Source organism: Acanthisitta chloris, unplaced genomic scaffold (genome assembly GCF_000695815.1).
Source record: "Acanthisitta chloris isolate BGI_N310 unplaced genomic scaffold, ASM69581v1 scaffold13029, whole genome shotgun sequence".
NCBI lineage: Eukaryota > Metazoa > Chordata > Aves > Passeriformes > Acanthisittidae > Acanthisitta > Acanthisitta chloris.
Window position 1 is genome coordinate 105,576 of NW_008693395.1, and position 15,401 is coordinate 120,976.

General features: G+C 44.8%; 1 protein-coding gene across 1 annotated transcript in view; it reads right to left on the minus strand.

Moving 5' to 3' along the window:
* RASAL2 (RAS protein activator like 2) overlaps nucleotides 1-15,401 on the minus strand; it is a 104,281-nt gene that overhangs the window by 68,329 nt on the left and 20,551 nt on the right. The window contains 2 exon segments of the mRNA XM_009083063.1: nucleotides 2,986-3,109; nucleotides 11,064-11,191. Coding sequence (XP_009081311.1) covers nucleotides 2,986-3,109; nucleotides 11,064-11,191 — 252 coding nt within the window.

Genomic DNA, 15,401 nt, shown 5'->3' on the forward strand with positions numbered 1-15,401 from the left:
GAGCCAACCCTGCAGCAAGGGTGAGAAAGGAAAGAGAGGGCAAGAATGACTACAGCAGCCCTTGGGTGAAGCACACTTGACTTCATGCTGACCTCTGGAGAGCTACACATCTCTTGCTTCAACTTCTCAGCTGTAACGTGGGTAGTTCCTCTCCCACACACTTCCTAGGAATGGTGCTACAAGGATGTTTGCATAATGCTACAAAGAATGCCACAGAAATTTGTGAGATGGGTACTCCTGCTGATTATGCAGAGCCCTGGAAGAACACATGCTGTTCCAGTTGCTCCTCTAACAAAGAGATTCTCATACCAGCTAGAACTTTATTGCTACAGATGAAATAGAGCTTCATTAACCAATTCCTCCCCTTGTCTTTTTCTTTTTGGTACTATTAACCAGCAAACCACATGAGAAGTATGGCAACCTTACTCAGGGGGGAAAAAAAGGAAATGCCACTTTCAGTTACAAGGAGTAACTTCAGATAGCATCCTAAGATGCAATGCCTGCAGTTGCCATGTTATCCACATGCTTCCCTACGACAAGCTAGATATTCTTATCAGCTCTGCACAGCAATTTCTCTACTAGATATTCAAGCTGCCTCTGCTGTGCCTTTCAGCTTTTGGTGTCCATTCCAAAGCTATTTTAGTGCAGTTGTTATCAGCACTGCTTGTGATAGGTTCTGGCTGCCACCATCTGTTTCTTTCTCTGCAAAAAGATGTTCAATGGTTTCCTTCACTGATGTGTCCCCTGGCTCAGCATCTCGACACAAAGCTATTCCCACTGCTTGCTATCAACCCACTTTTTCCCACTAGCAGGAGTTCTGTAGTCATGACAAGAGACATTTCTAACCAGGATGTGGAAACAAGGAAACTACCTAGGGCACTGCAATCAGAGATTATATATAACCTTCTCTCCCACTTACCCTCATCCATCCTCACAGTATGAGCATTGCTCAACTTTCCCCTCCCACTGCATGCCCACTTACTTTAGCTACTAACTTTGTGATATCTGTATTCACTACAGTTGCAGCTCTCACATGGATATGTCCATGGAGATCTCGCTCGTATTTTTAATACATTCTTGTCAGGCATACATCAAATAACAGGCTACAAGATGCCACTTGCACATTAAACTGGAACAAAACACCTAGTAAGCAGATACCCAAAAGCAGAGTCATCCATTCCCTATCTGGCCATTCAAGAAAAATGAGCAGTCAAGTCTAGAAGCTCTTCCATGGTGGGTTTTTTTGCACATGGTATCAAACAAGAAGGCATTTAAATCCACCATTTCTAGCTTGTGAAGCTGCAAATAATATTCACTGCCTAGTGCAGACTGGTTGCAATACAATCCTTCATTCACCCCACCAGCCACACACCTTGAGCAAGCACTTTGCCTGTAACACTGTGCAAACATGTTTAATACTGATTTTAGCTGCAAACAAGAATGATTATTTGTTCATACTGAAAACCAAGAGGTGCATTTGAAATGCCACAGACAATATCAGGGTTCTGTTTATGTCACTCATCCCAAAGTATTTTGCAGCTTTCCCTCTTAAATCCTCAGCTTTGTCCTCTTTCTTTTCAGACTTTCAATCCAGGAATCAAAGAAATAAATCAAGATGAGAACCCTATCTGCCTTCTTCAAATAAGGAAGAGGTAGATAGTGCTACTGACAAGTACAAATAAATATTACAGCTGCAATGTGCTAATTAACTATCCACAAGAGTTGGATTTTACTTACTTGTGTGCAATATACTCACAGAATAAAAATCTTGGGAAAAAAACCAACCAGCTGAGGCTGTGAAATGAAAAACTCCTCACCCACTCTTCACCTTTGATAGCAGATATCAAAGCTGCTTTACTGTTTAGAGATGCATGTTTTTTCCTCATAATTCACTCTCTCCCAGGAATGATATTTTTCACAGCTCAACTAGGGAAGAATAGCTCCTAGAACCTATCAGCCTATGCCAAGGAAAGCTTCTTGCATAGGTTGTGAAGAGAGAGAAGAGCTCACTTTTGTATGGTTGCTGCTTTTTTCTTTTTCTTTTTCTGTAAAGAGCTGGAATGATGCTCTTTATGCAACCACAGGTAGGGTGGAATAAAGAGGGGGAACTGGGCCAAACCTGGGCTTGGGAAACCACTGCAACAGAGTATTTTCTGTCATTTTTAATACCTGCCCTTTCTTTTGCTTCCCCTAAATTTCAACATGGATAATTATAGCCAACAGCAGGCAGGTGGTTGGTTCTTTTAGGAACTGCACCCTGAACAGGCATGAGGCAAGTTAGAGAAAAACCTGTTATTCAGTGCTTGTTATGAAAATATGAAGCAAAGGAAATTTCAGAGCTGAGGTAACACATAACCACCTAACAGTCCTAAACCAGCACAAACCACTTACAGCTATCTCCAAAAGCTGTATTCCTACTGACAGAGCTGAGCTGTAAACCCCAGGGCTGGCTAGGAAGTTTACAAACAGAGACAAAAGTTCCTTACAGGACACGGGGCAATGGGTGCAAATTGAAATAGGGAAATTTAGATTAGATATCAGGAAGAAGTTTTCCCTGTGAGGGTGGTGAGACACTGTCCCAGGTTGCCCAGGGAGGCTGTGGCTGCCCCAACCCTGGCAGTGTTCACGGCCAGGTTGGATGAGCCTTGAGCAACCTGCTCTGGTGGGAGGTGTCCCTGCCCAGGGCAGGGGTTGGGGCTGGGTGATCCCTAAACTCTATCCCAACCCCTTAATATTCTATGATTCCTGTGTGCAGCACAGCCATTGCTTCTCTGCCATCCCAGAACACTCTCACTGATGTTTGGACAAACCCTGGTGTTTGGCAGTCATTGTGTTGGACACAAAGCCAGCCTGGGATGGAAGACCTCCACCCACCCCAGCAGGCTGCTCTGCCAGGGGGTACAGCCTGCAGCTGTGCACTGAACAGCTCCTACGTTCAGATGAATCCAATCCACCAGATCCCTGGTGCCCAAGGGGTGTCCTTACCTAGCTGGGCGGTCCCCTCTGCCGGGTACTCGGGAAACTGCCCCTCGGAGGGGACACTCACTGTGCGGCGCAGGCAGCGCCCGCGGGAAGCATCCTGCGGCTCCGCGATCCCATCCGTGGGCACCTGCAGAGAGAGGATGCCAACAGCTGTTAACCTGCCACCGGGCCACGCTGCTCATCATAGAACCATAGAATCAACCAGCCTGGAAGAGACCTCAAAGATCACCCAGTCCAACCCTACCGTGGTCACCAGACCATGGCACTAAGTGCCACATCCAGTCTCAGCTTGAAAACCTCCAGGGATGGGGAATCCACCACCTCCCTGGGCAGCACATTCCAATGCCTGAGCACTCTCTCCCTAAAAAAATCTCTTCCTAATATCCAATCTAACCCTCCCCTGACAGGGCCATCTTAAGAAACCTCATCTTGATAAGAAATCTCATTTTCTATTCATCTGGGAATAACTCCCCAGCACAGTTTGGCATTTCTGGCCTTACCCCATCAAATTCCAGAGATTCCCCAAGGAAGTGGTGTGGAGCACATGTAACCCACAGCAGGTGTGCAGCAAGCTGTGCTCCACAGGTACCAAGCCTCAACCCAGCCCAGCCACCTGACTAAGCAGGCAGGCCTGCCTTCCAAAACTGGTTCCCCAAAGCCAGAGCCATGGGTACCCAGCCTTGCCTGCTTCCATGCTGGGAAAGACAGGCAGAGGCTGCTGGTCAGATGGCTACATGCAAAGCTTTGGAAAAATAAAACTCCAGACAGCTACCAGTGTGGTGCAGACAGCCCCAGGCTGCAGAAAGCATCACCCAAAGACAAAGAGCCCAATTCCTCAGGGAGGAAGACATCCATGCTCTGCCCCCTCCCTGAGCCTGCTCGCTGTCCCCAGCCACTTGTCCAAGGAAGCCATGCCCTGCTTCCTGCTGGTCTGCCTCAGCATCACAGCTATGACAATGGTTTTGCAAGTCTTTGCATGATCAGATAATCATCTGGCTCAGTATTGGTGAATTAATGGATTTGTGGATGTTTCAACCTGGACAATTGTGCCCCTGAGTCACTGCATTTCTTGCTGTAACCACCCAGGTAATCATAGTATTCATCTGTGCTAGAATTATAGAATCATTGAGGTTGGAAGAAACCTTTAAGATCATCAAGTTCAACCATCCACTGCTGTAACCCCTAAACCACTAAACCATATTGCCAGGTGCCCCTTAAACCCCTCCAGGGATGGTGATTCAACCACCTCCACCCTGAGCAACCCATCCCAATGCCTGACCACCCTGACAGTGAGAAGTTTTTATTTAATCTAATGCTTGTTACCACAACCTTGTTTGGAGGCAAACTTTTATCCCTAAAGCTGTTGGTCTGGTGTCTGTTACCATATGTGGAATCTGTAGCCTGGTGGGGCCACCTTAAGCTCTTATATTCAACAGCTGGAAGAAACCTCAGGGATGAGGGAGATTCAGCACCCAGGGGCTGGAGACAGACCCAAAACATCTCAGTGCACTTTTGATGGGGACTTGAGCTTCAAGAGTACAACTCCAACACATGCAGTATGGCCATTTCTTTTCACATAGCAATGTAAAAGACAGCTTGCAGCTAAAGGAAGAGAACCCCCTGTCCTATCTCCTGTGCTGCTCATCTCTTCCATCATCTCTGAAAAACGAGTATTAATAGCAAACAAAAAGATATCATTCATTTCTACTGAAGGCTGTAAAAGATGTACAAGACACTGCACTATTTTAAACCAGGCTTGCACTACAATGGCTCTCACAAACTAGTTCTGGCATTTCCTGACTTCTAAACACTTAGCATTCTCTTAAGGTCATTTTTAATGCTATTTATTACCAAGTTGATCTATTTGTCTCCTTCAAACAGTGCTCATTTTTCAAAACATATTTCCCAAACTCTCAGTGCTTATTCTGTTCAGGCTATTGTCTTTGCTGGGAGACTTTTACAGCAGCTCCTTCGCTGCACAATCTGTGCAAAAGCACATCAGGAAGTTAAAGAGAGATCAATTTAGTTAGTTTATGCCACATTCCTTCAGTCAAGTTCATAGATCAGATTTTTAGTTCTCATCTGGAGGCTCCATTTAATCTTATTCCCTTTTAAACTCTCTTCTACTTCACTGCCTGTTCCGCCTCTCCCGATTTCCTTTGGAGAAAGAACTAACTCCAAGACTTCAGGACCAGTATTTATCACTTAGCCTGAGACCAGCTTTGTGCAGATGCAAAATGAGCTTGGTCAGCAGCTGTGCATCTCTCCTGGGGCTGGATATGTTTTAAACAGGTGTATAAACTGCTCTGTGGTCAGTCAAAAGCATTCTTGGATCAGGTGGCACCAAAACACAAGCAAGTGCATGAATAAATACTGTGTAAAGACCAAGCCAGACATCTGCAAACTTCCCAACACTCCTCCAGCCCCTGCCACTCCAGCAAGCAGTTCAGTGAAGGATCAAAGGGAATGGCACAGTCGTGCAGAGTCAGGACTCTGATGGCAATTCAGGCTTTCAGCTCTTTTTCTTTTCCTATCCAGCTTTGTCATTCTGTTCTTTGCTCTGCTGAGACTTCACCAACCTGGGAATTGGGTGACCCTGAGCTGACATGCTGAAGCTGCTGGTTCTGAGCTGGGCTCTGAGCAGTGTAACTCTAGGACAAAAAGGTACACAAGGACAATCCAAATGCTGATTATTTTGTCAGTTTTAACAGTTTTCATCACAGGTCATACATTTCCCTGACAAACTGCACAATTTAACAAGGACAGGCTCAGAGCTCAGACCCTAAATCCTTGAACAGCATCCCAGCTCACCTGCCACTGAACATGATTTTTGAGTATAAAAAGCCTTTATTGGGGATTTCTAGTAATTTGATGGTGATGAGAGTTCAGAGAAATAGGAGGAACAGTTTTACAAGCATTTAATGCCCCTCAAAAGTAAACTGAGTGTCCCTTTAAGAAAGAAATTAGGGGAAAAAAGTTTCTTCATTGCAGATAAGATTTTTCAAGTCAGGAAGTTTGGAATCATGTCAGCAACGCAGTTAAATAATTCATTTTAATGTTTACCTTCCCCCAGAAAGTCAGAAGCTGACTAAAATTTTGACACAGAAATCCACTTAAAAATTGTTGACAGCAAGCATTTCTCTGGGCTTTGGGGAAATAAATAATTAAATTCATTGGGGAACTGAGGCAAATCTTTTCTTACCACTGGGTTCAGCTTTGACAAACTCCTGTTCACAGGTAAAATGTATTTGCTGTAAGACCCAAACGTGACAAGTCCTTTGAGAACAGCCATGGGTGTTTCTCAAGAGCTTCTCTTGATGCTCCACACATCTCAGTGTGTGCTGCTTTCCCTTGGGATCATTGCTGTCGAGCTGGTGTCAGTCACAGGAGATGGAAGAGTAGGAAAACAGATCCCAGATAGCCTCTGGGCCTCTGGCACCAGCACCAGTAAGTAATAAAATCTTGCCATAATGAATGTAGGTCTTTGCTATCCTTTGCGCTTGATTAAAACCACCTCTAAATCCAAGAAGAAAGATGAGGTTTGGGTGCAGGGAGGGGAAAGGAAGAGTTGAACACAGTGAAAAGTGTTGTTCATCTTCATTTCCAAGAAGCACAAGACCAAAACATCCTGCAGGACCACAGCCAAGTTACTGACAAACACTAACTAAAAACCAGCCCAAACCCAGATGCAGCCATTTGTCACATCCCTCAGCAAAGTGCTGTGCAAGGCATTGCCTAGCTGAACAATTCTCCATGAACTCATTCCCTTTCCCTGTTCAAATGGCACTGATTTTGCAGACACTTCTACTGTAGCTTCACAGCTCCCACCCTATGGAACAGGTTCGAGGAGGAGATGAAAACATCTACACCCTCCTGATAGTGGGAAACTATCTTCCTTGTAGAAAAAATACCTGATTGTTACATACATCAATCTAGACCTGTTCTCCTGGTCTTAGAAGATGCTGTTAAACATAATCACACCAGGATATGTTATAGTAATTGCACATGTGTCACTCAGGATTCCTTATTTGCTAAGTCACCTCTCATGTTCCTACAGGGATTCATTTTCTCTACTTACTTTTTGGGCATAAATCTCTTCCTTTCATTAATACTTTTCATTCTTCAGTCTCACCTCTTCTCATTTTATACAGCTGACAAGGTGTCAAGTAATTAATATTTTCCTACACTGCACAAGGTGATACTGCCAGACTATTTTTGTCTATGTAATTACAGATATTTTTGGATCAAGTTGTACCTCAAAATGTCTCTGATTTCCAACCTACTCTTGTTCTGGCACAGCACGAAATCTCTCTTGCACATACTCTAGTCAAACTGCCTTGACATTAAATCCATACTGGTGGGATGTTATGGGAGAAGTTTTCTTTACTACTCTATTTCTGAGCTGTTCCTTCGGTCTTAAAAATCTGTGCAATTCATAATGCTGTATTTTAGCAGCATTAAGTGGAAGAAACCAAACTTAGCATTCTACCTGACATTTAAGAACTCTTTCACTGACCTGTTTGCATTTCGTATATGATTTCCTGCTTTAAATTTGGACACATACATGCAGAATGATTTTACACAGTACTGTAAACACTCCACATTTCTGCTCCCTTTCAGTTTCACACAGACTAAGCTTCTTGGGTGTTTACTCCATGAAGTAACAAAGCAGATGCACAGAGAATAAAATGAGATGCTCCAGACTTACACCTTTCTGATGACACCAGCCTTTCCATGGTACAAGTGCCTCATCTCTGCTGTTAACATCTCTTCCTTCTTCCCCCACACCCTCTTGCTTACTGTTGGGTATTGTTTTGTCCCTCATATTGTTTCCAAGATGCTCTTCAGCAGCCCAAAGAAATTCTGACCTCCCCACTCTGGCAGCAATTACCATACTCAAAGCAGGAACCTCTCCAGCTCCTGTGGAATATCACCTTGTTTTGAGTTAAAAAAGCACCTCCTCCAGTATCACCTCTCCAATAATTTTACTCTAAACATAATCTTCAATTTTCCTCTTTAAGTAACCTCCCTCTTCCTCATTCACCTGGTCTTTCACTTAGGCTCCCTGTACCTGTGGTCCCACCTAGGGGCTTTTTATGATTCCCCTCCTACATACTTTTCCATCATTATGCTCTTAACAAGCATCTCTCCCCACTGCTGCCTTAGGCCTTTGTGCACTCTCACTTCTAGATCACATTTCAGAGAGCAGAACTTGCAACTCTGAGTGACTCGCCAAGAAAAATTTCACTGCATTGCCTCTCCTTCCCTCCCTCCTGAAAGCTGCAAGGGGATACTTCTATTTCAGAAAAATCAGGAGGTGTAAATCCAAGGTATCAGCTCTGTGTCTCTCCCTGAACCAGCAGTTCTACGTGCTCTGTGTTTCTATAAGGGACAGCCTACACTGCTGTGTGTACAGACTCAGGTGCTGAACCAACCCTTTATTTTCCTACTCATGACTCTGCAAGGAGTTCCCTTTTTCCTTTCACTTCACAGTAGCCACAAACTACTTGAAATCAGACTGGCAAATCTGACTCCAGCTACAAGCTCCTAAAACAAATCACATTAGCAGCATGTGGAGTCACACCTGCACCAAAGGCAAGTCTGCTTGGCCCATCTGCAGGCAGCATTTCCCAAAACAAGCCATTTCTCCTGGTGGTAGCACAGGAAGACTCCTTTGAGAACACACTGCAAGGATTTATACTCCTGCTTGATTTCTTGGGGTTATTGCTGTACTTAAACCTCAGGCTCTCTATAGCCTGATAGTGAATTTCCTCAGCTTCTGACAAAAAGTTGTACTCATATATAGTATATAATAACTTAACACATCAGTGATACATCAGACTTCCCACATTTACCCCTCAGGATCTAAGTAAAAGACTCATCTTACTCTCATCAAACTGTCTGTGGTAGGAGAAATTAAGAAGCCCTAAGTGCATGATTACCACCTTCAGTTAATTATTTGTGATATGAGCCAGTGCTGTTTTCAATTACATTCCTTTAATGAGATCATAGAATCATAGAATCAACAGTGATACATCAGACTTCCCACATTTACCCCTCAGGATCTAAGTAAAAGACTCATCTTACTCTCATCAAACTGTCTGTGGTAGGAGAAATTAAGAAGCCCTAAGTGCATGATTACCACCTTCAGTTAATTATTTGTGATATGAGCCAGTGCTGTTTTCAATTACATTCCTTTAATGAGATCATAGAATCATAGAATCAACCAGGTTTGAGAAGAGAAGATAGATCACCAAGTCCAACCCTCCCGTGGTCCCTAGCCCATGGCACTAAGTGCCACATCCAGTCTCAGCTTGAAAACCTCCAGGGATGGGGAATCCACCACCTCCCTGGGCAGCACATTCCAATGCCTGAGCACTCGGCACTTGTGCTCTGTCCCTTCACAGCCTCGTTGCTCTTCTCTGGACCTGCTCCAGCACCTCAATGTCCCTCCTGAGCTGAGGGGGGATTCATCTTTTTGGCCCAGCTGTGCTGGTATGCTACAGTTTTAAGAATGATTCTCACATCTCCCTAAGTTTCTTCAGTATATATTTCAATTCCTCAGGTGACAGTCCTGTCAGACTAGAAAAAGAATTACAGAGTAAACAACTATCATTAAATGAGTTTTCCATTTCCCCTGCATTTGATCACCTCTCCTACGCATTAGCATTCATGTTGTGCCTTCTAATAACTCAAATCCTTCTCTAAACCATTTCCTCCTACTCTCTCTGTGCAAGGGAATATATCATGCCTTGTAAATAAACCTGAGCACAGCTGAGTACTATTTAGTGCTACACTAGGAACAGGTCCCTCACTCTCTGCTTGTAACAGCCAAACACAGAAGCTTCAAAAGAACCAAGAAAAACCACAAAAATTCAGGTCATCTCCAGATGTCTAACTATGGTATTAGATTCAAATTTGTGAGTATTTACATGCAATAAGATCCATTCCATTAATTAACAAATACCCTTATTTTCTAGCTCCCCCTGAAGTATTTATTTTTAAGTAAGGTAAATATACAGTGGAATAATTAAACAAAGGCAACCAGGAGCATTAGCAAATGCATTTAAAGCTCAGGTATGCATGAGACTCTGTAGACATCAAATATCACAGAAAAAAAGTGTCATGGAGCAGTCTAGGAGAAGGGAATTAGCAGCATGTGTTTTTTCTGTTTCCATCACCTAAACCACATCTGTTCTAACCCTACTGACACCACCTTCACGGTGAGGCACAATGCCAAGTTCCACCTGCTACATCTACACCCATAGCACACACAGGGTCATTGCAGCACTACAGCAGAGTGCATACTACACTGCAGTAGTTTGGAGTACTCATGCCAAGGGGCTCCCCATCTCCCCTGCTGCATTTAGTGAGAGTGAGGGTACCTGTCTGTCTCAAATCATTTACCTCGTGACTGCAGCAAGGGTGACTGCCAACACTGCTGCTCCTCTGCCTAGCACCCCAATACAGACACAAACAAACCCCTTCTTCCCTACCTTTCCTGCACTTTTCCCTACCTTTACACCTGCACTGATGTAAGGAGAAAGGTTTCCATAGCTGTGCTGGCTTTAACTACCATTAAAAGCAGCAGTAATGTGGGGAGATGTAGTGGCAGACAAATACAGGCCGTAAAACTCCAGGAGGGAGTTTCATAGAATCACAGAATGTTAAGGAGTTGGAATGGACCTTAGAGATGATCCAGCCCAACCCCTGCCCTGGGCAGGGACACCTCCCACCAGAGCAGGTTGCTCAAGGCTCATCCAACCTGGCTGTGAACACTGCCAGGGTTGGGGCAGCCACAGCCTCCCTGGGCAACCTCCCTCACAGGGAAAACTTCTTCCTAAGTGTGCACACAGTTTGCTGTCACCTCTTCCATGCAACTGGCATCTGGACAAGCTGGACTGTAACTGTGTACAGCACACCATCCACCCACAGGTTAGCTTAGCTCCCCTTTTCCCTCCTTTCACAGATTTACTAGACTTGTGAACAAAATAAAGGGGAGATGAACAAAGTTGCATTCTCATTTTACCAATAAAGGCCAAAAAGGCAAACCCCAAATGGCCAAGATGAGCTGCTCTCACCTCTTTCTCCCTGTTGAGCAGGACCAGCTGGCTGTCTGTCAGGATACAGAATTTCCTCTCCCATGTTGTCATCTCAGTGTAGGGGGACTGGCCACAGGACAGTCTGTGTGTAGGTGGTCCTTTCACATCTGCCAACAGAAAACCACAATGCCAGAGGCGTTAGCATGTGCCATTAATCACCTGCTTTGCTTTGCTTTTGCTGTTCTGCAGCCAGATGAGAACCAAAGCTGCACTCTGTGCTTAGCAGGGCTCGTTGCAGCACTAGGAAATGGCAATCCTGGGAGCCACCTGTGAGGAACACAAGGTATGCTATGAATACTTATTTACCTATAGCACGACTCACAAAAATGGCAATACCCCAGATGAATGCAAATGTCTTTGTCAAAGGCTGAAATATAATGAAGAGAAAAAAACAAGAGCTCTATGAAAACTTAATCTTTTCTCCTCAGAACTGTGGTTCAGAGGGGTAGGGCCCTGAATGCACTCTAAATCTTAATAAAGTGGATTATTTGAGGCTAAGGATAGAGAGATATAGGAAGGAAGAAGGGGATCAAGGAAGGCAGGCTTGAAAAGAAGGGAAGGAAAAATTACAAGGGACGGGCATTTAATTGAGAAGGGCTTACTAGCATCTTTTGGTAGGGAATCTATTTGATCAAATTGGGACAGACAAGAATCTTCAGCATCTTCATGTAGCCACAGCCATTACAGCAACCAAACCTCAAACCAAAATCAAAAACGCCCCAAAAGCTAACCACAATCGACCTTGTTTGGCTCCCAGTCCTGATCTTTTAAAATTTATTTTGAAATCAATCTCCCAGTCCTGAGCAACATATGACATTGTGGCTCTCACTACTAACAAGTTTTCTCCATGTCTGGGAAAGGAAAGAACAGGAACAAGTGTAGCACACAGACAGATTCCACTGCCAAGGAGCCCCAAAGCAGAGGAAACCAGGGAGCAGGAAGGTACACTGCCAGTGCCAGGAGATCACTGGGTGCAAAGGGGGCTGCCCTAGGAATTCAGGTGTGCAGTCAACTTACGAATCTCTTTACAGACACAGAAATGCTGTATGAATGATAGAAAAATTGATGTATGTCATGTATAAATTTAGAGAACAGTTTCAAGTCATTTTGTACAATCAGTTTCAAATGAGAGGGTGCTGAGGCACTGGCACAGGTTGCCCAGAGAAGCTGTGGCTGTCCCATCCCTGGAAGTGTTCCAGGTCAGGTTGGATGGGACTTGGAGCAACCTGGGCTGGTGGAAGGTGTCCCTGCCCATGGCAGAGGGTGCAACTGGATGGTCTTTAAGGTTCCTTCCAACCAAAGCCTTTCTACGATTCTATAATTCATCTAAGGACGAGATTAAATTCTGGCTGCTTTGTAAGACTAAGCTTCATTTTTATTTTTCACTCTAGTTCCATACAATTTTGCTTGGCTTGATCTAAAAATCAGCCATTCTCAGTGTAGACACTGTAACTACCTAAGGGGTCTAAAACCCTGCAAGAATTCAGGGACTTAATGCACAGGAGCCCAAGACCTCCTTTAACTATTTCAGGAGCAAACAGTGTTCAAAATGAAAACGTTTTGTAAGATTAGCTTCCTTTTAGTGCACAGAGCTAAATACAGCCACTTCTGGTAGCTTCTCCCCAGCATCACCACTAGAGGCCAGCGAATCCTCAAACACCCAGCACCAAACAGCCCAAGCGCCAGCACTGAGCCCAGGGAAGGAATCTCTCCAACAGACCTCACTCCTGAGTATGCCAAATCCCACCTCACTAGTAAAGGAGCTGCAACATCTTCATGGTCTTTTCCTGCAACTTTGCCTCCAACGTTGAATGTGTCAACTTCTGAGAGAAATAACCTGAAGGATGGTTTTCAGCGCCTTGTTCAACCTCGTGTTGCATTAGGATTTTTGTGATCAGATGAATGCTTGGAACAAGAAATCTGATACCTTTAAGCAAGAAAAATCAGAGGGCTGCATGGCTCCTAGTGCTCTGAATAATAAACAAGTGCATTTCAGGTGAAATAATTCAGGGAAGAGGCAGAGATGCAGAGTCAGGCACAACACTGTTATCTGTCCAACACAACTCATTTTGCATTAGGGATAAACAACTCTGTGTCTCTGAAAACTGTCCAAAACTCAACTTTGATGTAATCATGATTAAGGGAAACCACCACAATCTCTGTGCAGCACAAGTGCATTTGTACAAACTCCTGGAGCACAACAGACTCTCCCACAAGTTATGTATTTGTCCACCTTACAGACATTAACCCTCCAGGCAGATTTTTGGCACAACTGCCACTCACATTTATCATGCTGTCCAACCAAAAACCAAACCAGATGCAAAATAAAACCACTTCTGCCCCTGTTTAGACCTTGGTTTCCCAAGCAGCAGCACATGAGCCCTATCCCTGCCCAAACACAACAAACCTAAGAGCAATGGGCTGAGAGAGAGAAGATGAGTGAGGAGGACAAAGCCATAGGCTCCTGGCACAAGTGTGCCACCAAAACTGGAAGACAAGAGCTCTGCGGATCGAGTTTCCTGGGTAATGAGAGCACATGATAAATCACCAAGGGGAAATAAAGGATGGAGGCGTGTGTGCCCTGTCCTGCTCATGTGGGTGGGCTGGCAGCAAGGGCCTCCAGCTGCTCTGCTGAGCAATAACCAAGGAAACTCTATTTTGAACTGCTGGTAGACTTTCTTATGAGAAAGAAAGAAAAAGAAAACCTTCCTGGACCATCAGCTCCCACGCAGAACCTACAGTCACGACTTGCCCAGCCCCAAAAGATTTTTGTGTTATAATTTCTACTAACTACAGGCCTTGGCAGGATACCATCCAACTGATCCATGGGCTGCACAAAAGGAATTAAGGAACAGAACGACTTCTTCCACTGCAATAACAACTCCAGGACTTAACTGAGTCATCAGGCACTGTGGGCCAGCCACAGCTCTGTTGCCAAGTGGGCTGGCTACGTCAGAAGAGCTTTCCACAGGCTGCTGGCACAGGAACATGCCATCCTGGTGTCTGGAGCTGTCACTCACCACTAGAGAACACCACAGCATTAACATTTTGTGTTTGTGTTGGTATCCTTGTGAACACATGTTGGGGCAAAGCCCCACCACCCCTGCAAGCCTGACCAAGTGCTCTCTTTGACAAAAAGCAGTTGCAAGCTGGTTTTCTGATGTAGCAGATCTCATAACTTCAGTCCTCTCCCTGAGCTGATGCTGCAAGCACATGGCAGAAAATACACAAATGCTGAATGTGCGTTACAAGAAAACTCACAGAATGTTAAGGAGTTGGAATGGACCTTAGAGATGATCCAGCCCCAACCCCTGCCCTGGGCAGGGACACCTCCCACCAGAGCAGGTTGCTCAAGGCTCATCCAACCTGGCTGTGAACACTGCCAGGGTTGGGGCAGCCACAGCCTCCCTGGGCAACCTGGGGCAGTGTCTCACCACCCTCTTTGGGAAAACTGCCTTATATCTAATCTAAATTTCCCTCTTTCAGTTTATCCCCATTACTCCTTGTCCTGTCACTGCAACCAAGAGTCCCTCTGCAGCTTCCTCCTTGGCCCCTTTAGAGACTGCAGCAGAGCTTTGTGTAGGTCCCACCTAGTGAAAGGATTTCTCAGCTCACCCTCCTGCATGGCTGACACCTTCAGAGCCTCTCACAACAGCTGTGACTTCAATATTTATTCTGAAGTATGCTACCAGTTTAGACAGAAGACACTCTGGGACTTTGCACAGTACCACATATACACTTGGTTGCTCCACAAACCCTGTTCTGCTTTCCAGGACTCTTCAGTTTTCCTTCTACATTCTTGGCTTCAACTCTTCACGTGAACCTCTTCCACTAAGGTCCCATCAAACTAATTAACCACCACAGGGAAGTGAATGGCAAGAAGTCCATGTGTAACAAGGAGCACTTAAACTTTTGGGAAAGATCACAAGTCAGGGCTGTCCTTTGTCACTGTGGGGTTACTCCCTATCAGCTCATAGAGCAAGGCTTGAGCTTTGGAGGGTAACTCACTGATTAATGCCATTTTGGACAGGAGCTGGAGGAGAGATCAGGGAGGTGCACCCAAAAAGCTCTGAGTTTGCAGATGTTATGTGTGGGATGGGCCCACACAGCCACACACCTAAATAGGCAAGTTCTGGTGACAGAAGATTTCTCTCTGGTCTGATGCAATCCTTGCCATTCTGCATCATTACAATGAGGCATTCAAGTAAGCAGATCAGCTAGTCTACACACAGGATTAAAGGTCAGGCCTTATGTGCCTTCAAATGCTAATATCAGTTAAGTAACAGCTTGGAAAAAATCCCCTTCTTGGTACATCCT